The following is a 23,699-nucleotide window of genomic DNA, read 5'->3' as shown; positions in this document are numbered from 1 at the left end:
CGCTGTTTAGCACCAAAAATAATGAGATATTATTGGCTAATAAAATTCATATGCTGTTTTTATATCAAATAGAGAAATGCGATTTTGAAACGCGCTATTTCTTTTTAAGAATACAATCTCCGTCTAAATAAATTTCATATGATGTGCCCAAGGTCCCTATTATCTGGTTAAATTAACCTGATATTTAACCGCATATACTGGCGAGCACTATAAATCTAATATTTTTATATTACTTCTATATATGTATATATATATATATGTATAATTTATACTTTAGACTTTAGACTTTATAATAATTTTTTATAGATACATAAATTAATGAACTATTATAATCATTAACTAAAGATGTCTTTTAAAAAAAATTAATCCGACCAACCAAAAGTACAATTAAACGTCAAAGGATCTGAGTGTATAATTCTCACTTAAAGTAGCGTAGTTTTAAATATATAAAAAAAAACTTCAAAAAAAAACTATAAAAACCCTCTCTAAACTGCAAACCTATTTTTTCTTTAGTGACCGTACTCTACAGGATCTGTATGCAGTACATAACCGTTCTACGTTTTTCAAACTAGACACAATATTCAAGTTAGTAGATGAATACTAGCAGACCTTCTAAAGAGTGAAGTGTGTTGATTGTTTCTTCTTCGGAATTTACTTTCAGCAGTTGATGATCTCGTCTGTCTCTATTCCAGGGCATGACATGGAAGGAGCTGTTTTCTGATAACTTTTTTTTCTATTAATAAAATAAATGAAAATAAAATTAGTTGAAGCAAACATAGAGTGTGAAGGTTATCAAAACCAGTCACACTTATGCACTTTAAGAAATTAAAAAAAAAACGAAAATGTGTTTCATTTCATCCTACTATATAAATGATTGATTGATTGATAAATAGAAAGTTATTCATTGAAATGTATGGCAGAGAGAGCAAAAAAGCGAACGAAAGAGCGAGTTTTTATGGTGAATGTCTTTTTTTTATTTGTCGATGCCTTTGTATTATAAGCAAGTGTCTATATACATATGTATAAAAGCATATTTGCTTATCGATGAGTTACAAGAATACAGAAATGGGTTTCTTCCGAATAAAAGTCTCGGCTCTTAATATTTCGATATTATTATTGTTGTTTTCAATTGTTGATATTTGATAGGTTTTTGTCTTTTTTTTTTGGATATTCATGTGCTTTAACCGCGTGTTGTGGAATGACTCGTAAGTTAATGTGCAAAAGAAGCAATATCAACAGGGCTAAATATGTGGAGAAAGATAAACGGACATTAAATACAATATTACTCGAGATAAGGACAAAATTAACAGCGTCTTAGAAAGTGAAAATAAAAATGTATAAGACAGAGAGAAAGAGGAGACAAGGACAAAATATTCACGAGCCATCGAATTCAACTTAATACATTGCTTAATATTTTATATGCTAATTTAAAGAATCCCAGACTAGTTTAACAAGTTCGATTAGCCTTGTAGTCTAATCGGCTAGGTTTTCAATGTTGCTGGGTAGAACCTTGGTTATTACTTTTCTTTTTATTATTTTTTTACTATTACTATTACTCGTATTTTAGTATGTATTATGTCAACAAGCGCTTTCTAAAATAAGACAGAGTTGTACACTTGGCCAAACTAAGAATTAAAGGATGCTCAAAGAGCTTTTAAGTGTAATAAGGAATACTAATGAATCACTTTCTTTTTTGTGTGTGTTTTATTTTGCGCCCACAGAAACTAATAATAAAATGACGCGCAAGGCGGAAATCAGTTATTCTTAATGCAATATCAGGGAAAGAGGCGTAATTTGTTTTTATTTTATGTTTTTCCCCCCTGCAAAAATGTGTATAGGTATATGGATATAGATATATAGATATATAGATATACAGATTTTCAACCTATATCTCACTTAGCACATGGCTAGGAAGATCTTGACACGTACTGTAGTATATCTTTCTTTCTTTATTTTTGACTTTTTTTTTTCTTGGCGTCAAATATTTTTGGCCTAGTCGGTTGTACTTTTTTCAGGTAGGTAGAGATAACATCTCTTCAAACTGTCCTAATCTATCTTTAGAGACTAAATAAGGCACGTCTCACCTCGAGATACGCAATTAAAAAAAAACAAAAACAAAAACAAAATGGAAAGCCAAAACGACTAAACTCACCTTGACACAGATAAATAAACTTACTGGTCATATTGGCTAGAGCAAAGGTCGCTTTAATCCCTCGTGGAATTCATATATATATATATATAAACCACATTTTGACATCTTAGTATTCCCATAGCAAAGTAATATATATGAATGGAATGGCACAATAAAGATATTTTTTTTCTAAAAAAAAAATCGTGTTAACCCTAATTTGTCTCCTGACACTGACTCCAAGCTCTCAACCTTTTCGTTATCTAAAAAATGACCCAAAGTAGTACGAACGGAAGAGTTGGAATGACCGAATTAGACATATCAAAAAATCATTCAAGGCCTTTACCTACATATATGTACATAAATAAATAAATACATGCGTGCGTGCATACATACATATATACATACATATGAGTGCTTACAGATTTATGTCTGTATATTGTATATGTTTTTGAAGAATTGAAATCTTACAATAATGAAATTACTTTTTTTTTATTTGGTCTACTGTCTCTGGAAATAATTCAATAATTTGATCTAGAAATAGAATCCACACATAACTTGGTAAGCTGTACATCATAATAATATTATAAGAATGTGAGACAAAGTTTCTTATCTAGGAGCCACAAAGACGGTGTAAAATAGGGAATTAAGATCCGCAACCTATCGATCATAGTAGAATAGATACACAAAACACATAAAGACAGAATGAAAGAAGACTTGTTTTTTTTTATGTTAATAAATCAAATGGATTCAATTGATACTTTTATTTATTTATTTATTTATTTATTATGCCTAAAAACGTCTATAGATATCGAGGTTTCCTATCTCTTGAGAGGACAAGGTTTGACATATCCAAGATTGTATCTGCATGGTTCAATATATAGCCTTTATTGGGTTTGTATTGAATAACACATGAAATGTAAGCGTTAATTGACAGTAGCTTGTCCTTCATTGTGTCTTTATTTAGTTTCCCTATTAAAGAAATAACAGAGAACAACATTCTACAAGAGTAATAATGATAATGATAATGATAATAACGCCTTTCTTTTTATTTTTATTCTATCTTGTACATAAACACATACATATGTGTGCCTGTAAAAAGAAAGAAAAGAGGAGGGGTTGTGGTAAGTAAATCAAGCTTGTATTACATCTTCCTCTTTTTTAATAACATGATTTCTTATTATTATTTGAAACAACTAGACACAAATCATATACGACGATCACCATGACAATAGCTTATATATATGTGTTTGATTCGGTTTAAGAATAATAATAAAAAAATAAAGTAAAAATAAAGATAAAGATAAAGATAAAATAAGAAACAAAATGTTTTACTATTATAATAATAATAATAATTAGTATTTTGTTGTTGCTATGGTTATGGTTGTGGTTGTTGCCTAGCAACTAATCGATTTTTAGATAAATAAATAAAAAGTGATTCATATTACCATGGTTACAATTTTTTTTTCTTTTTTCTTCTTCTTCTTCTTTTAGTGCTTCTAATCAAACATGCACCGTGCATTCTTTCCTATTGAATCAGTTGAATCTATTGGTTGAGTATTCAATGTGTATATAATATATCTTTTAAAAGAAAAGAAAAAGAGTGCTACTTATCTGACCAAGCAGAGGCAATGAAAAATAATTAAGTATAATTTATGTTATTTATGTTTTAGGGCAAAAATTTCACTTAATCACTGAGTGGAGTGAGGACACATGTCAACAAATACCAAAGCCCTGGAAATATCGAATAGGGTTCTCGGAGAATTACGTTTACCTTTTATGGTATTAGTATAGATAACAAAATCCAAACCTTAAAATGCTCTGCGCAACCAGATAAGCCCATGAATCTTGAAGAGTGACAAAAAAAAGAAAACAAACAAGAATAAAATAAAGAAAGGTAAGAGACATAGAAACTAAATGGATTTCAGACACAATCTTTTTTTTTACTTGTAATTCTTATTCTTATATTGAATAACTAGCAAACATGCCTCGAAATTGCTTGCCATTTGAATATTGACATAATAGCATTCTATTTATATATTTATATATATTCTTATAATTGTGTAGATACATATTGTGTACACCGCATTGACATTTATTCAGCAGGACTTTTTTTTTTCTTTAATAATACCATTACAACTATCTATTTGGTCAATGGGTTTTCAAATTGCTGTTAATTATCAGGTAGTCTTTGTTGTTGTGTGTATGCTGTCTTGTTCTAGACAGTAATTCAACAAATATTTGTTGGGCTTTTTTTTTATGAATATTTATACATAAATCTGATAAAATAGGATAAAATAAAAAGTGAGTAGAAAAAAGGGGGGATATTTGATACAAGGATAAGAGATGTGTACATCAAGTGTGATTCTATTTTGTCTATCCAAACTCTCAGTTTATCGGAAATGGCCGGGTTATATATATATATATAGTGATTAAATGAATTAGTGAATGTGAGCATGAGTGAGTGGGGTTGAGTGAGTTAATGTGTGTGTCTACATAAATAAAATAAAATACACCACACAAACACACACGCACACGCACGCACGCACTCTCTCTCTCTCTCTCTCTCTTTAGTTTATGAACCATTGTAACGGATGAGTCGGCTTAAGAAAGCGGGAATGGGATTAATGAGAATTAGAATTTGAATCCACAAGTTAAAATCAACTTCTTTATCAAAATTTGTAATGGAGTTGTTATTTGCACAGCAATCTTGTATTTGTACTCCTTGTAACAATCACCTTTCTATAATCCGTATAAATCATTTGTCAAAGGCTAGATGAAGCAGGAGACGAGCCAGTAAGGTTACGCACAGTAAATAAATAAATAAAAATAAATATATAATAAAAAAAAAAGAGAGGACCAGTCACATGCAATAACTAGCATGGCAGAACACAAAACCGGAAGGTGAACGATATCTTGGATGGGTCAGCCAAAAAGTTGTGAGAGAACGAGTGCCCTGTTTTCTTAGTTGTACAGTATGCTCGATCGTGCTAAAGTACTTTAATTATACGCATACATCATTCCTTTTTCTATCTTTCCTTTATCTTTACCTAATTGTTCTGACATCCCAATACCAAAAATACCAAAATAATAATTATACGAATCATACGCACAAAAGCTCAACAAACAGTCAGCGAAGCTTCTCTGGTTGTCGCCCTTCAACTATCATTTCGACATTTCATTTATTATTTTAATTTTAATTTACTACTATTACTATTACTATTACTATTATATTTTATCCCAACCTTTTTATGATCGGCCCATCTTGACTCTCCTACAGCCATGTCACCAAATTCGGACTCCTCAGAGAAAATCATGAAACAAGCAGCAGTTGTCCAGAAACTTTTAGCAGATACCCTCTTCCCGCCTAAACCACCCTCAGCAAAACCTACTCCCGAAGCTCTCGAAAAAGAAAAAGAAAAAAATGACCCTCTTCAAAGTCATGTCTGGCGTATGTACACCAAAGCGAAAGACGGTCTACCGAACGGTGTCAGAATGGAGAACTTGACATGGCGAATGATGGCAATGTCACTCATCAAAAAATCCAAAGCAACCGGAACTAACCCGGACACCAGCCCCCACGCGTCTGACAAACATCCTTCTGGGGCTGTAGTGGACACGCTCGACCGACCGAAAGATAACAGCCACAGTCCTCCAAATTTTACTAGTGCGAAACAGCCACAGCAGCTACACCTAGTCCAACCACTCCTACCACCACTACTACCACAAACACAACCACAAGCACAACCACAGAAATTATCTATCGCCCAAAATAATCATCATAATCATCCTCTATCTGGTTGCGCGTTTAGTGAGCCGCAGGAAGTATGCCAAATGCAGGATGTCCAAAGCGCCTTTGAAGACCAAGACTCTGGATCCGATAAGACTGGGTCAGTTCAAGATAACCTATCAATTACTCAAGACGCGAGTTATTCCACGGTAAGGATAAAGAGAATTACGATCCAATCAAACCTTTGACTCCTAACCATAATTCCACACCCCCCTTCTTTTCAATTCTAATCTTTTAATCTCTTTCACTTATTCTTCATTTCCTCTTCCTATTCCTCTTCCTCTCTCTCTCTCTCTCTTTTTCTCTCTTTCTTTCTTTATTTTTATTTATTTATTTCTTTTCTATTTTCACTTCTTTCCTTCCTTCTTTATCTATTACATATTAATTTATTTAAATATTTAATTTTGTAATATGATACACATGGCTGTCTCCGACTACATATATCAGTATTCACCTATGGATACAAGAGAAAACATAGGCATCCAAGACAAGGATATGCACGAAGACGATGAACTGTCTCTTTTGGCCGTATCTGCTGCCTGGCAAAACAATTCTCTCCGCAATATCTACCCAACCTCTGGTTGTCCAATCCCATTCCGTAGCCATTCTCATCGTCCGGTTACTCAACTCAGAAGTGCTAGTGGATCTTCATCTTCTGCATCGAGTTCTTCGCACCACCACCACCACCAACTTCATCAGCGTCCTCCATATCCAATTATTCACTCTGCCACCACACCTGATGCTATAAGCGATGCTCAGCGATTGTCTCGATATCAGCCATCGGTCAATGCCGGTAGTCTAAGTTTTGAAGACATCTTTTCGATGTACTATACACAGTCACAGTCATCTCCACAGATAGTCGAATCTCCTACCTATGAGTCTAATCACCAAAGTCAGCAACAACCGCAACCACATTCGCAACCTCCACAACAGAATCCGCAACCACAATCTCAATACCACCACCACCAGCAACAGCAACAGCAACAGCAACAGCAACAGCAACAGCAACAGCAACAGCAACAGCAACAGCAACAGCAACAGCAACAGCAACAGCAACAGCAACAGCAACAGCAACAGCAACAGCAACAGCAACAGCAACAGCAACAGCAACAGCAACAGCAACAGCAACAGCAACAGCAACAGCAACAGCAACAGCAACAGCAACAGCAACAGCAGCAGCAGCAGCAGAATCAGCACCATTTGCAGCAGCAGCAGCCAAATTCTTATGATCTGAACCACTTGTTGCAGTTACAGGCCATTCATATCTCCAATGACATGTCGTCGGCTTCATCACCGGTGTCTCCGCCTGCGTTTGGTCCAAGTGACAGCGATAGTCGCAGATTTCCACAACCTCACGCAGCGATCCTTTCTCCGTCCCTGGACCCTTTATATGAGCAGTATGACTTTTCTAGTCCCAAAGAATCCCAGAGTATCGGTGAAGGAGGTACAAAGCCAAAAAAGTCGCTGATATCTCGAGCCCATTCTCAGTCAACGCCATGTACACGCATGAGCCAAAAGATGACAGTAAAGATGCAGTCCAAACTGGTTTGCAGTAACTGTAAGACGACTTCTACACCGCTCTGGCGACGTAACCCGAAAGGACAACCTCTATGCAATGCATGTGGTCTGTTCTTCAAGTTGCATGGTGTTGTACGTCCGCTGAGTCTCAAGACAGACGTGATTAAGAAGCGTAATCGTGGAAGTACAACTGTATCCGGAACAAATACTACAAACAATAGCACAACTCACACCAGTGCCAACCACGACATTACTAACAGCAATAACAGCACCAAAAATAACAGCAACAACACCAACCTTTCACCCACCCACAATACCCACAATACTCCAAGCAACAACAATAATAGCAACAACAACCACGAAAATCATTTCAGGAAACAGAGAGCCGAGTCCCCGGATGTAATGGATCTACCCGATGAAGCAGTTGTAGGTACACCGCCTGGACCAATACCATCGAGACCAACTGAGCCGGACCGACGAATGTCTGTGTACGGTGTGCCAATGGATAGAGCAATGGGACAGAGTTCCCCTGCTGCACCCGGCTCGTCTTCTACCGAAATTGGGCTTGGACACTATAACAATGGTATCACCTTCCAGTCTGACCAGCTTACCAAGAACAAGCGCCAAAGACGCAATTCGTCCTATTCAGCCTCGTCATCATCGTCAGCTACCACATTTTCACACAGTCATTTGGCCACCTCACCACTTATGATTCCTTTAAACGACCATTCTAAGGCATCCTACGGCGGGTATTCTATGGTTGGCATGCCGGTGAACATGGCAAGTAATGGCAGCAGTCCACATCAGCCAGCTTCTTTCCCAGATGATTCGATGATGATGTCCATTCTACCTATTGTTCCTGGCAGTGGGAATGGATGTGGTGAAAGTGGTGGTAATGGCGGTGGTGATGGAAGGGGTATAGGAGGTAGAGGTGGTGTTAATAGTAGTGGAGGCGGTGGTTACATGTCTCACCCATCCATATGCTCTATGCCCATCATTCAACCCAACATTCAATCGATCGCTCCTTCTCTCCCGATTTCTCCTGTGTCTTCTTTGCCCACCCACGCCCCGATATCTCCTGAAATGTACTCTATCTTTGAGTCGATCAATATGCAGCTCCACAACCTTCCGGTAGAAGTTTTGCCAGTCATTGCGTCTGCGGCTACCTACCATGCAGCCCAGCAACAAAATCAGCAAAAGCACCACATGCCACATTATACACAACGACAAGGTTCCAGTCAGTCTAACTCATGCCATCTGAACAACTTAAGCCAGTACCAATAAGCCTTTGACATCGCAATGAATTTTCTATTTTCTATTTTATATATATTTTATCTGCCAATGATTTCCAAGAGAGAACCCTTTCCCAACTACCCCCTTTTTTTTCTTTTTTTAATATTTATATTTATACATAATTTTTATTATTTTTATTATTTTACTTTAATGCCTTTCTATCTTTATTTTTTATTCTTCTTTAAACATCTGGATATGCTGTTACACATACTTCTTTATCTTTCCTTTTAAATCTCTTAAAACTATCTAACCTCCTTTTTTTTTATATACTTTCTATTGTCTATTTTATATATACATACATTCTTATAATATTATTACCTTCTACTCTACTCTATTATATTTTGTCGTTCATCATCCTTCGTTCTTTCTTCTTTTTACACATCATGCCGTCTATATTCTTCCCACCTTCAATATTCTAAATACATTTTATATATATATATATATACATACTTTAAACAAAACAAAGCCAAAAAAATAAAATAAACTTTACGCATTTATGATTCCCTACAAAACTAAATCAATAGTAATAATTTAAAAGATAATGAATATTGATATATGTAGATATCGCTGACCCAAAAAAAATTATGCTCTATAGTGTATTTTTGACCAATAATATCAGAATAAACTATCTATCTATATATATATATATATATATATAGATATTGGAGATATCAATATTGTTGACAGAGTGTTACCATTTGTCTTCGTATTGGATCATGGGAATCTTGGGGTTTGCATTTTGATTGGTATGACACATCCTAGGTCAACACATTCTGGCTGGCTTAGGCACATCGAGTTCCTTTATATGTGTGTTTGTGTATAAATCTAAATTTTATTTTGTATTCTGTTGTTTTACATGCTTTTTATTTTATCTTTAAATGGAAGAATACCATATAACTCATACATTACTAAGCTTGTAAAGACATAGATATATACACACACATAAAGAAGAGGAAGAAAATCATAAGGAGATTATATATCTTACTTGGTAATACTATGTATGGTGATCTTTTTTTTTGTGGGATTTTTGCTATGTAAATGAATAAATTGCGTGATTTGAAGAAATCAACTGAAATCAATTAGAGTCAGATTTATTTTTGGTCAAGGGTAAAAGTTAAAAAAAAAAAAAAAAAAAAAAAAATCAAAATCTTTAGTTGGAGTTCAAGCTCTTTATAAAATTCAGGTCCAAAACTCCGACAATGGTTTAAATAAAAGTGATTTTTTTTTCTATTTTTCTATTTATTTTCTTTAATTCATTAATCAAATTTAATTCATTCTTTCATTCTTCTTGTGTGCTTATTAATCGCTTTATGGAATCACCTAACTACCGTGCCAGTCAAGATGATGTACCGACAGCTGTCCTGTCAGCAGAGCAGCTTGATCTACTTCAATCAACTAAACCTGGCTATGGTACCCGCAGTGTGTTTGAGGTGTCATTGAATATTGTAAATGCCACGGTTGGTGCAGGTGTAATTGGCCTTCCATTTGCCATCATGTTATCTGGATTTACATTCGGTTTGTCTCTGGCAGTCTTTGTGGGAATTCTGACCTACGTGGCACTGTATTCCCTGGTCCCGTCTGGAAAACGAATCGGTGCCTATACCTTTGCGTCCCTGGCAGAGCATTCGATGGGTCGATTCGGTTACCACATGTTGAATATCATGTTGTTTGCTCAATCTGCTGGTAGCTGTGTGAGTTACTTTATCCGTAAGTATATATATATATTTTCTTTGCAAATATTTTATATATCTATATCTATATGCGGGTGTGGGTTATTATGTTTACATAAATCTAACATTCCGATCATCTATATAGTGATAGCTGACACAATTCCCATCCTACTTGGCTTGTACTTTCCTCAATACCCCATTCTGGCCGACCGTCAGATTGTTACTGTAGCCGTTTCAATTCTTATGGTAAGAAGCTGGATTTTTATTATTGGTTTGGGAGTGGGAGTAGGAGTAGGAGTGCTATATCTAGTGTCTGTATTGCAAAAATTTTATATATGAAAAATATAAATATAAACGATAATTCAAGCTAAGGAACAGAATGTTAATCCACCATGTGTTTCATAAAAACAGGTATACCCCCTTAATCTCTTCCGCTCTATTGGAGCATTGGCAGCCTGGTCAGCATTTTCGGTCCTGTTGCTTCCTGTGATGATCCTAACCGTCCTAATTCGTGCACCTGCTTATGCGCCTCAACACGATGCTCCCCTTTTCACCATTGGCCAGGATCCGTTTGGTGCGATGGGAATTATCACCTTTGCATTTGTTTGTACCCAGGTCGGATTCAGCAATTTCCTCTCTCAGAAGAACCAGTCAACGTCCGCATGGAGCATCACATCATTCCTGTCTACCGCGATGAGCTTCATTATCTCGATTATGTTTGCCGCCATTGGATATCTCAGTTTTGGCATGGACGTCAACCCCAACATCTTTGCCAATTTCCCAGCCGATGACAATATAATCAATATTGGGCGCCTGGCACTCGGTGTCTCCATGATCCTCACCGTCCCCATGGCTTTTTACCCTGCTCGAGACGCAATCCAGAAGACTCTTGGGTTCGAGTCAGCCTCACGTCAGCCCACGTTCTTCCAGCACCACGTTGTCACTCTGATTATGTTTGCCTTCTTTCTTTCGCTTGGCATCAATATCCGCTCTCTGGGTAAAGTATATTCTCTGGTCGGTGGAATCGCGTCGTCGTTCTTGGCTTATATTATCCCGGGCACTTCTTACATCATCATCTTCCGCCCCGAGTGGCTCAAGGCCTTGTCCAAAAATAAAGGGTCATCGATTGAGGACGAACAAACTGTTGACGAACTATCACCTTTGATTGAGTCCGAAAGTGCCAAGGAATTGATTGCCCCTGTTTGGTGGCTCGATATTTCTTCCGTTGTACTGGTCTTGTTTGGATCTGTTGTCATGACAGTGACAGCCGTCGGAGCCTTTCGTTAAATTTTAAAGAACCAAAAGAAGGAAAAGAACAAAAAGAACAAATAACGGTGATTATTTTGACTTTTTATTTTATTTATTTTTATTTTCTGCTATTTGTTTCTTAAAGGGCCACCACATTTCCCTACCTTGTCCTTGTCCTTGTCCTTGTCCTTGTCCACCCTTTCTCCTTTCCCCCTACATCCTTACCCCTCGCTTCCTTATTTATTTTCTTTATAAGAAAGAGGAATCTCCCCCAAATTTGATTTTGTGATTTAGCTTTATTTACATATGTATACCCTATTTATTCTTCTTCTTTTTTTTGTTCATTTACTCCTTGTTCTTTGATATTTCTTTATTTTTACTTATAGAAAAAAAAAGATATTTAATATGTACATACAAATGTCAAAGAACTATATATATATATAATATATATATAAAAATAAAACAAAACTTTATATAAATATAAGATTCAAAAATAAAAGAATACAATAAGTACACGGTCCTTGGCCGGGGTACAAATACTAAAGAACAAAAATATGTTCAATATTTGATTCCTTTGTTTGCTTTCAATTGTTATATTTATATATTTGAAATATAAGTAGAATTAATTATTATCTTTATAAAATTAATTAATGAATGAATAAAATTAACAAGTAAGTTTTTTTTAAATATATAAGTATGGAAAAATAAGTAATAATAATTTCATTTGTTACCATGACAATGATAACAACAATACCATATTTATATAATACACAAGAGAAGTTGTCAGATGTACAAGACAATTTACAAGGTCTCTATTTTTTTGTTATTTATTTTATTTAATTTCTTTATTCTGTCAAGTAGACTGTTACTATATTTTCACGTGTCTGTTCAGATTCTAGCTTACCATTATTTTATTCTTTCCAAAAGTCGCGCTGTTTATTCTCTATTTTTTATTTTATTTTTTCAATTAACAACAAAGTGGTATTTGCACTAAACACTTTCAACCCCCTCACTACCCCCCCTTCTCTCACTGTCTCTTTACACACACACATTGTTAGTTGTATACACACATTTGTATATACATATACGTACATACATACATATATATATATATATATATATACAGCTATATATAGATTTATCCACTCATACGCCCACGCACACGCACACCTAACTCACACACCAATACACACACATAATATACACTCAAAGTTGTGAATGCTTCATTACAATGCCCTCGCCTACTAAATACCATATTTTCAAGCCGAGCACCTTCCAAGGCCTTGTTTATTGTGACTACTGCGGCAAGTTACTGTGGGGACTGGCCAGACAAGGTGTCCAGTGCACAGGTACCATATTACTACCATACACAAAATACACATAAAACAGAGAAAGAGAGTTTATATCATTGATTCCATTCACCAACTAAAAATAAAATAAAATATACTATACACAAAATAAGAGTGCAATTATAGCTGTCATGAGAAATGTAGCGAGATGGTAGTTCAATGCAGAGCCTCACGTCGCTTCAGTCCAGATTCGCTGTCTGTCACCGACTCAGAGGCAGAATCGATTTCAAAATACCCCACATCACCACGCCATTCAACTGATGTTCAACGTACTCCTCTCACTGTCCCAAACCCACACTCTCCACTACTTGTGGACGATGGATCCAGCAAGTCATCTGTCCTGAAACGTCTCGAACACGATCGTCCAAAGTCTATTGACGTACCAACCAATCTAGATTCCTCTATTCTGAGTTCAATGCGCTCGCCCACGTCTGGAGCTGGCTCCACACAACAACAACAACAAGCACAATATAATCAACAAGGTATTGAAAATCCTACGCAACGCCCACATACTGTCTTTAGAACACAATCCGTGCCTGTCAAAACATATCGAAAAGTGTTAAAGCAACATGTCCAGAATACGATTGTCACTACAGGTGCTACAGGAAACGGTGTGTTATTGGATAGCAAAAAAGAAGGAGGAGATCACCAGGTTGTCGTTCTGAACCCACAGACGACTGCGAAAGCATTCACACGCATGGTAGCGAGGTCAAGAGCGTTCTTTAATTTGAGTCAGCAATGTCATGATATTTATGCATGGAAGCAGCCTATTTTGTCGGTTCTGAATTGCGTCCTTTTTACCGTATCCTGTGAGTCGAGTTCCAAACCCCCCAAAAATCTTATAGAATTAACCAATATATTATATATTATATTATATTTTATATTATATTAAAAAGAGGAAAGAAGAAGAGGAAGAGGAAAAGGAAAAGGAAGAGGAAGATCCAATATAGCACAATACAACACATACACACATTTTTATATATTTTTATAGATATACTTGTGTGTTGGTGTATCTGTATATATATATATATGAAAGAAAAAAATACTCATTTATATTGATTTTTGTATTTATTTTGGGTGTGTGAGGAAATAGGCTTCTATCCTGTGGTGTTGATATTGACACCATTGTTGTTAATTGGGATTCTGTACAAGCAAACCGATGTCAGGAGCGGACAGGCGGTGTCTCACGTACTACTACCTAGATTTGACGAGACCTCGCCAGAGTACTACATTAATCTGGAGCGTATGCAGCAGTCAATGGTGTTCTGTATTCGGATCTACGACAATCTTGCATATCACCTTGAACACGTCTCGATGACCTTGACTACGTTTGTGGTCCTGCTGCTGATTGGAGGAGTTTTAACTCCAGTAGCCCTCTACTTCTTTTTCCGATGGATTGTCCTGGTAGTCGGATTGGTTGTCCTGCTGAACAAAACCTGGATCGGAAGTTCTGTAGAGGCAGTTGGGTTGTTTGTGTTGGAATTGCTTCAGACGGCGATCGACGTGTTTCTCAAATTAAAGTCAACAAAGCCACCTCAGAACACGATTGTGGAAGTGTCTATATATGAAAATCAACGTTGGTGGGCAGGGAGTGGATTCACTAGCCAGGTAATTATAATAGCAATAATGATAATAAAGAAAAAAGAAACAAAAGAAAATGTGGAAGATTGGCTGTTAATAATGCTATTATTATCATCATTATTGGTACAATTATCTGTGGCTATCTTTACATGTACAAACACAACATTATTGTACTGTATTGTGGTGTGGCTGTGCTGTACTATGCTATGCTATGCTATGCTATGCTATTCTATGCTATATCGTACTGTACTGTACTTTGTTGTATTGCATTAAATTACATTATATTACATTGTATTCAATTCAATTCAATTATATTCTAGTTGTTGAGATCAGAAAGACCTGGTTGGTCCAATATAACTGGATCTGAGCCTCTTCCGCCAAAAGAAGACATGCCACCACCTGCTCATCATGTATGGGATGAGGAAGAGTGGCACCTGGACCTAACGGGGCCATGGATCGACGATGTACTTGATATTGGTGAGCTTATCAGCTAGTTAGACTATATTTTTTTTTATTCTTTGCTTTCTTTGTGTAATACCAGACCAAATAACTTGTGATTTTTTTTTTGGATTTATATTTTCTATATATTGTTTTTCCCTAATTCACGTTCTATTGCGCCCTAATTACATCGTCCCTGTGGTGCTTGATTTCCTTAGTGGTACGTTTACATCAAATGTGTGTTACATTAAATCAATAACGCTAATCAATATTATTTTGTGTTCTTTATTTTTTATTTTTTTACTTTAATTTTTCTTTTATTTATTTATATATATAAAAAATTCTTAAATTATTATTACTGTTGATTATTATTTTGTGTTTAACTTTATAGGCGATCATGGAAGCCGACGAGGCTGGTTGGGTTTACACGGACCATCGATGGCAGAACCCAAGGAACAGACCTGAGCCATTACCTACAAGACAGGCCACAAATAACAACGACAAGGCTGACACAATGAGAGCGCTTACCCGGAGAAGAAGATGGTTCAGACGAGCTCAGCTCGATACCAAGAAATCAAAGAAATCTTGAATAAAAAGTTATTTTTATATATACATTTTTCTTTTAAAAAAAAAGAATCAAAGCAAAGCAAATCCAAGGAAGACAATAAGAATATGTATTATACACACATAAAGAGAACAAGATCAAGAAATGCAATATATGCAAGATGTGCATATGTATTGTCTATATACATAACGAAATAAAAATAAAAATAAAAAGTTCTTGTTCTTTCTTTATTTTATCAATATTCAAAAAAAAAATACCATTGGAAACACCACTTTACTTAATCACAAGTATTGTGTATTGGCTGGCTTATTTCACAAAGTACAAAGACTATCATTATAATAGTAATTTCATTCATTTTTGGTTTGGTTTGGTTTGGTTTTTATTTTTTTATAATAAAAAAGAAAGACTATGTACACTTTATATATATATATAATAATAGTAGTACCAAGAAGCTTTTAATTATACTTCTTGTTGTTTAGTTGCTATTGATATCGGGGTTTTTTTTAAGTTATAGTTTTGGCGCACAGCGCTGCCGAAACGTATGTATGTATATATATTGATTGGATTGATTGGATTGATCAACTGACTTATTTGAACATTAAAAAAAAAGTCGCAATCGATTTTCTTAAATAATTTGAACTTTTTTGGAAGGTGGAGAGAGATAGAGAGATAGAGAGAGAGAGAGAGAGAGAGACCAGGATCAGAATCAGGACGAAGATCTTTTCGTTGTGGTTGTTGATGTGTATGTGTGAGAAAGTTGGTTTTAGGCTTCAATGGCACCATCGACAAGATCGCGTTGAATGGTGGAAAAGAGGTCATTCATGCGGTTGTCAAACTCGAACCAGAGGCTAGAGTAGACGCTCTTGAGGTGGATATCGATAAACGAACCATTGTTGGTGTCCGAGAAGCTGGAGGCCAGACGAGATTCTTCAGCCAGACGAGGGTTTGGGAGCTGGTCACGGAAGAGGCGGGGGAATGCCATCAGTTTGGCGACATACATCCACAGATCGGTGGAGGCAGTTTCGGTTTGGGAGTGGGCATTGCAGAGATTCATGTCGTCTACAATCTTTTCTGACAGGTTGTATTCGGTCGTGATCTCCATCAGGCGGGATCCGATGGCCTGATTGAGAGAATATAAGGATGAGGCGATTTCGGGGTGGATTGTTTTGGCGTCGAGGTCTGTCATCTGGTTTGTCTGGGCATAGTCGGGCCACAATTGAGGCAGGAATTCGTTGACTGAGGGCTCAACGGCAGCATAGAGACGAGTGTTGATCTGGTTGATGTGCTTGGCAACGAAACCTGGCATCATTGTGAGGCAGGCATCTATAGAATATGATATTAATACATGCATTGCTATATGAATCGATAGCTTGTGCTTACCATGCACATCATCGAGGCCCATGAGTTTGGCTTGTGGACGGAGAGTTTGCTCGGTAGAATGAGAGTTGACTGTTGTAGCAAGCCAGTTGAGAATATCTTCGCTGCGTACACTGAGTACTTCATCAACTGTGTTTTCATAATAGGCCTGGATATCATCACGGATCACGTACTCGGGAGTCATTGGCCATTCTGTATCAATGGCTTTGATGACAGTCTGGGATTCGGGTGCCTGCACTGGAGCGGCTGAACAGACGATAGCGAGGAGGGGAAGGCAAAGGAGAGCGATTTTGAAGATAGACATTTTTCTTTTAATGTTGTGTATAGAAAAGAAAATATATAAGTAGGTAGGTAGGTAGGTAGATTGAGGTGGCTGTGGTGTTTTTTTTTTAAAAGAAGGAAATGGGGACAATCGACCGGCAACTGCGAGTATAGTAAAAAGAAAGGGGGGTTTATTTTTTGAAAATAAGAAGAAGAAGAGATGATGAAAAGAAAAAAAAATAGACCGTGACAAAAAATAAAGTGGATTTAAATACTAAGCAACACACGATTATTTTCCCAATTAAGTCCCTTTCTCCCCCACTCCACTCCCCCCTTTTTATTTTTTTATTTTTTTTTTCTTATTTTTTTTTCACTCGTTTAACGCACAGATCTCGTGATATATTGTTGCACACAATAAAGTACAGAATGGCTTATATAAAATATATTATATTATTTATATGTTTATTTTATAATACTGCATATATAATCTGTGGATATATCCTACTGCTGTTATTCTGTGTGCTGTGCTTATGCACTGCTCTGTTGTGTACTGGTCTGCTATGTACTTCTTTGTTTACAGTGATCACCACGGAGTATGTTGATAGCATTGCATTTATCACACGAATTACTATATAATACAACATTTCCATTCAACCAACATAAACAAACAGGTAGTATAAAGAAAGAAAGAAATATAGAAGGAGGGGTAGGAGAGTGAGGGGGAGTTGTTATTGGAGGAGAAGGGGCGTTATTTTATATAGTAAGCCTTATTACTGACAGGAAATATTATAATATTTCCCTTCGATATTTCTAGGCGGAGACCATGCCAAGTTATTCTGTAACATAATATATAAATCTATATATATTTACATTCACATTCACATTCACGTACACGTACACAAACTATACAAACTACATAAATATTACCAAATCACAGTTGGATTTTGTACAAATCAAGATAAAGATGAACATATAAACAACTATAGTAAAATGGTTAGAATTAAATTATGAGGGTAGCCTAGATAACATTTGGGTAGAGAGAAACAATAGAGTGGTAACAGGTTTTCTTACACCATTATTCATAATTATTATTTTTTATTTTATTTTTATTTTTATTTGAAAATATGTAACAGGATTTGTAATTTTCCTTGTTTTTTCCTATTGTTCTTACAAACTCATTGGTAAGAGATCTCTGAATAGTCACATCAACAGTCCAATCCAGAGTTGTTACAATTGTTGGTTGTTTACCAAAACAAAAAACAAAAAACAACCCACCCTCCTACCTACATACATATTTTTATATTGATACATAATTGGTATTATTATTTATTACATGTATGCAAATTACATGTACGCAAATTGCCTGTAATTGCCTGTAATTGCCTGTCTATCTTTATCTGCCTATTTGTCCATTTGTCTGTGTGTATAAATTATTCTCTATAACGGGGAGTTTTTATTTCTTATTTTTATTCTTATCGTCATTTATTCATTGTATCTGTTAATAATGATTTTCAATTAATAAGAATTTCCTTATTCTTACTTCTTTTAGTTATTCCTAATATGGACCCAAAACTAAAACGAATTTTTTTGTGTGCCTTTCTTTTATACCCTATTGACTCACCCATTCCACTAACCCAATCTTATATTTCTTTCCGTATGTAGTATCTTAATTATATAAGTGGAAGTGGATAGTTGAAAAGTCAGAACTGTTAAAAAAGAAAGGAAAAAAGAAAGGAACAACTCCGGTGAAGAAGTACACATATAAAATAATTATTAATACGCAATACTATTAATAATGACAGAAATAAATAAAAAAAAAACATAAATTAAAATACCTCTTGTATTAAATAAAGCAACTAAGTAACGTAGCAACAAAGTAACGTAGCAACAAAGTAACATAGTAACCAAATAACGAAGTAGCTGAGCAACTAAATAACTAGGTAACTAAGCAAATAAATAACCAGGTAGCTAAGCAACTAATCAAGTAAAGTCTAATAGAGTATTCAAAGGACTCATGCATAAATCTATCTTTATGAAGCTAGTCAAGGATCAGCATAGACCTGGTAGTATTATTCTTCTTGTTCTTCTTCATGTCCTTCCTGCTCTTGTTCTTGTTATTCTTCGTCTTCATCATGGTCTAACCTTCCTTATTCACACCATTCTTTTTTGTTTTTTTTGTAATACTTTCGGACTATCTTTTCATTTTGTTGCATGTATTTTGACTATCCACATTGGGATATCGAGTCCTGTCACTCAGGTAATCCAATGGCCCTTTCTTATGCTGATCGGGAAGTACAAGACCTATCCCGTTCATGGATGTACAATAACTATATCAACCTTTTTTGTTTTTGTTTTGTGAGACTAAACCTAACAACCAACCAACCAACCAACAGATTTTCTTTTTCAATACCACACTCACACTCGCACATATTTTTGCTCATATTAACCCTATAAACCGAGAATGAGAATAATTTTTTTTAAAGTAAAATATTAATATTAATAAATAAAATACAATTAAACTATACTTTTTTTTATATTGCATACAACGACTAAGGGCTGTTACACACAAAAACCATGGAAACCAAAGAAGTCTATTAAACTCTAATACCCTTCGTTGCTTGTTTGAAGACAAAACAAAAAATAAAAAGGAAAAATCGAAGGAATAAAACTAACCAACGCATGGCTATAATAAAAAAGTGTCATTTTTTAATATCGAATATATTCCTTAAACAGAGAAAAGCCCTTTCCCACTCTAACTTTTTCTCTCTCTCTCTCTTTTGTGTGTGTATCTATACCCCCAAGAATATTATATTCATGTATGTATATATATATATATTTACATTTCCACAATCATAATTATTTTCCCATAATTCTCCTTCCTTCCTACCTGTCCTAATTGACCAATAGTCAATTTTTGGAATGGATCCATAATTATAATTATTATTATTATTATTATTTTAAAGAAATTTTTTTTATTCAATTATTATTTTAATAATAAAATATACTATATAAATAAATAAACAAATAACAGTGAAAAAAAAATCAAAGAAAGTATATGTATAAAAGAAGTATATATATCTGTGTGAGTGAGTGAGTAAGAAAAGGTTGTTTATAATACATAATTTTTTTTGTAACAAAATATCAAAGCAAGAAAATCAAAGAAAAGAAAGAAAATTCTAAAGAAAATAAAATCTTAAATTTTTAGTCCATGTCTTCATCAGAATCATTATTTTCTTCCATGGGTTCTTCAACCTCGTAGTCAGATTGGATCTCATGATTGCGCAAAACCTCAAGCTTGCCAGACTCGTTCAATCCCACATGAGCTACCTCGCCAGGACGTACACCTCCATCGATAATCAGACGTGCCAATGGATTGAGAACCTTTTGCTGAATAAGACGGTTGAGCGGGCGTGCACCAAATACAGGCTCATATCCTTCCTTTCCGAGTAATTCCTTGGCAGGCTTTGAAACATCCAGGGTAATCTTACGATCGGCCAGGCGCTCTTGGACTTCCTCAAGTCGCACATCCACAATGTTTGTAATGTTCGTCTCAGTCAGGCGGTTGAAGATCACGATCTCATCAATACGGTTCGTGAACTCTGGGCTAAAGTGCTGGCGGACAATCTGCAGAATACTCTCTTTCAAAATAATCAAATCCGGGTCGCCTCCTGCAGCAGACTGTTCGGCTAAAAGATGAGCTCCAAGGTTGGATGTCATGACGATAATCGTGTTGCGGAAATCGATCTTGCGACCCTTGGAATCATGAATAAATCCTTCATCAAGCACCTGCAGAAGCACATTTGCAACATCCTTGTGTGCCTTCTCCAGTTCATCAAGAAGAACAACAGCATATGGCTTGCGACGGACTGCCTCAAATAAACCTCCGTCTTCGTGACCGACATAACCGGGAGGGGCTCCGATAAGTTTTGCAACACTGTGCTGTTCCATAAGCTCACTCATATCAATACGGATCATCGCGCGCTCATCGTTGAACAGAAATTCAGCCAGGGTCTTGCAAAGAAGCGTCTTACCAACACCAGTAGGACCAAGGAACATAAAGCTAGCCAGTGGCTTGGTTGGATTCTGCAGTCCAGCTTTCGAAAGACGGATTGCATCACACACCGACTCAATTGCTCTCTTTTGACCAACCACCTTTTTACCAATCTCGGCCTCCATGTGCAGCAGCTTCTCTCGCTCACTCTTGGCCAGATTCTGAACGGGGATACCAGTCCAGCGAGAGATGACTTCCATAATCTGCTCAGGTCGGACAATCTCGCTCACCAACTGACCGGTTGTCGATGCCTGGCCGGCTGTGTCGTTGGCCATCTGCTCAGCCATCTTGCGTTGCTTCTCGGCAGACAGGGCATTGATACGCTGCTCGACATCAGGAATGGCATAGTACTCGATATCAGCTGCAGAGTCTAGATCATAGCGGTTTCTTGCCTCGACAGCCTTGCGCTTCAGCTCATCCAACTTTTGCTTCAAGTCTCGGATCTCGTCCAATCGGCCCTTGTCCATGTCGTACCGCAGCTTTAGGGGCTTCAACTCCTCCTGGATCTTGGCCATCTCCTCCTTGACAACCTTGAGACGCTCCTGCGAGTCCTTGTTGTTCTTCTCCTTGCCGAGCGCCATGGCCTCAATCTCGAGCTGGAAGTGCTTGCGCTCAAGAACATCGATCTCCTCTGGCTTTGAGTCAAGCTGGACACGAGTGTTGGCACCAGCCTCGTCAATCAGATCAATGGCCTTGTCGGGCAAGAAACGGGTGGTGATGTAACGGTCGGAGAGCTGGGCGGCAACGACTAGTGCAGAGTCAGTGATCTTGACACCATGGTAGGACTCGTAGCGTTCTTTGAGACCACGCAGGATAGAGATTGTGGCAGCAACAGAAGGCTCTCCGACATCGACCTTTTGGAAACGACGTTCAAAGGCTGGATCCTTTTCGATAACCTTGTACTCGGTCAGGGTTGTTGCACCGATGCAGCGAAGTTCACCGCGGGCCAGCATAGGCTTGAGCAGATTGGCAGCGTCCATTGAACCTTCGCCTTTACCGGCACCCAGGACGGTGTGGATCTCGTCAATAAAGAGAATGATGCCTTCTTCGGACTCCTTGACTTCCTTGAGGACGGCCTTGAGACGCTCTTCGAACTCACCACGGTACTTTGCACCGGCAATCAGGGCACCCATGTCGAGCGAGAACAACTTGCACTGCAGGGACTCTGGAACATCTCGTTCGACGATACGACGTGCCAGACCTTCGGCAATCGCAGTTTTACCGACACCAGGCTCACCAATCAGGACTGGGTTGTTCTTGGTACGCCGACAGAGCACTCGGATTACACGACGGATCTCATCGTCACGGCCAATGACAGGATCGAGTTTTCCAGTCTGGGCCATCTCGGTAAGGTCAATCGCATACTTTGACAGGGACTCGTAGACCTCTTCGGCGTTTTTGCTATCCACACGCTTGTTTCCGCGGACCTGCTGGACTGCGCTTTCGAGAGCCTTCTTTGTCACACCAGCATCCTTCATCGGCTGGAATGTTGTGGTCTCGTCGGCCAAGGCAAGGATCAGGTGGTCGATGGAGATGTAGGAATCCTTTTGGTCTTTCATGTGTTTCTCGGCATTACGGAGCAGTTTGGCTGTCTGGGGACTGATGCTGATCTCAGGTGGAGGAGGATCTTGGGCAGGAAGGTGAACCATCTGCTTCTTGTAACCCCGCTCGACCAGAGAGGGATCGGCACCAGCCTTCTCGAGAATCGACTTGAACAGGGACTGTCCGTCAACATCGTCAAACATGGCACATGCGATGTGAGCAGGGTGCAAGAGAGTGTGCGAGAATTCGCGCGCCTGAGCTTGAGCAGTTGCAAGAGTCTTTTCGACTTTTTCAGTAAAATTCATTCCACTCATACTGTATTAGATGAATTGAGGTTGGTTTGTAGTATAATATAGTGTGATGTAGTGTAGTGTGATGTAGTGAAGTTTGGCTTGAATGTATTAAAGTAAAGAAGAGAAAGAAGTGTTTTTTAAAAAAAAGAATTAATAGATAGATAGATAGATAGATAGATAGGTATTTGGTAAATATGATGTAAAGATATATAAAAATTATATTTATGCAAAAAAAAATTGGGTGTATATATATAAAATTATAGCTTTTGCTGGGAAATTTCTGGAACACCCTAGAAAAATTTTACTCCGATCACCCAATAACTCCATCGAATGTTGCATGATAGAAAATTTTAAATGAAGAAAAAAAAATGTTCTTCAAGGCCCTTCGATTCCGCAAGGGTATCTAGATACTTCTGGAATAAGCAGTATAGAACATACTTGCAGAAATCTAGTATATTCATGATGCTTCTCACACTATCCAACTGAGATAAACTATCACAGCTATACCCAAATACGTGCCCACCCACACATACACTCCTTAAATATCAACAAAGAGTTCAGAAGGTTTGTGTTGAACAAAACCATACGAAACCAA

At 37.0% G+C, this 23,699-nt stretch overlaps 5 protein-coding genes across 5 annotated transcripts; 3 read left to right on the top strand and 2 right to left on the bottom strand.

The window, feature by feature from the left end:
- Window positions 1–7,460: 7,460 nt before the first annotated feature.
- Window positions 7,461–7,616, top strand: PHYBLDRAFT_104334 (GATA-type zinc finger transcription factor; the record flags this gene model as incomplete). The annotated part of the gene is made up of 1 exon (XM_018427839.1): window positions 7,461–7,616. A coding segment is annotated over one exon (156 nt), but the record flags the coding sequence as incomplete, so codon positions are not given.
- A 2,552-nt stretch (window positions 7,617–10,168) lies between these two features.
- PHYBLDRAFT_99197 (hypothetical protein) lies at window positions 10,169–11,467 on the top strand (the record flags this gene model as incomplete). The annotated part of the gene is made up of 3 exons (XM_018444086.1): window positions 10,169–10,436; window positions 10,545–10,645; window positions 10,811–11,467. Coding segments are annotated over 3 exons (1,026 nt in total), but the record flags the coding sequence as incomplete, so codon positions are not given.
- Window positions 11,468–13,210: 1,743 nt separating this feature from the next.
- PHYBLDRAFT_158477 (hypothetical protein) lies at window positions 13,211–14,244 on the top strand. The gene is made up of 2 exons (XM_018433794.1): window positions 13,211–13,805; window positions 14,090–14,244. The coding sequence occupies exons 1-2, from the start codon at window positions 13,753–13,755 to the stop codon at window positions 14,196–14,198; spliced, it is 162 nt and encodes a 53-aa protein (XP_018292718.1). The 5' UTR covers window positions 13,211–13,752; the 3' UTR covers window positions 14,199–14,244.
- Window positions 14,245–15,944: 1,700 nt separating this feature from the next.
- PHYBLDRAFT_76614 (hypothetical protein) lies at window positions 15,945–17,417 on the bottom strand. Its single transcript, XM_018443176.1, has 2 exons — window positions 16,961–17,417; window positions 15,945–16,903 (listed from the first exon to the last, which is right to left on the bottom strand). The coding sequence occupies exons 1-2, from the start codon at window positions 17,259–17,261 to the stop codon at window positions 16,344–16,346; spliced, it is 861 nt and encodes a 286-aa protein (XP_018292717.1). The 5' UTR covers window positions 17,262–17,417; the 3' UTR covers window positions 15,945–16,343.
- A 2,752-nt stretch (window positions 17,418–20,169) lies between these two features.
- Window positions 20,170–23,303, bottom strand: PHYBLDRAFT_29012 (hypothetical protein). The gene has a single exon (XM_018439936.1). The coding sequence runs from the start codon at window positions 23,123–23,125 to the stop codon at window positions 20,420–20,422; it is 2,706 nt and encodes a 901-aa protein (XP_018292716.1). The 5' UTR covers window positions 23,126–23,303; the 3' UTR covers window positions 20,170–20,419.
- Between the last annotated feature and the right edge of the window lie 396 nt (window positions 23,304–23,699).

Source organism: Phycomyces blakesleeanus (genome assembly GCF_001638985.1).
Source record: "Phycomyces blakesleeanus NRRL 1555(-) unplaced genomic scaffold PHYBLscaffold_8, whole genome shotgun sequence".
NCBI lineage: Eukaryota > Fungi > Mucoromycota > Mucoromycetes > Mucorales > Phycomycetaceae > Phycomyces > Phycomyces blakesleeanus.
This window is presented reverse-complemented; position numbering and strand designations above follow the sequence as displayed.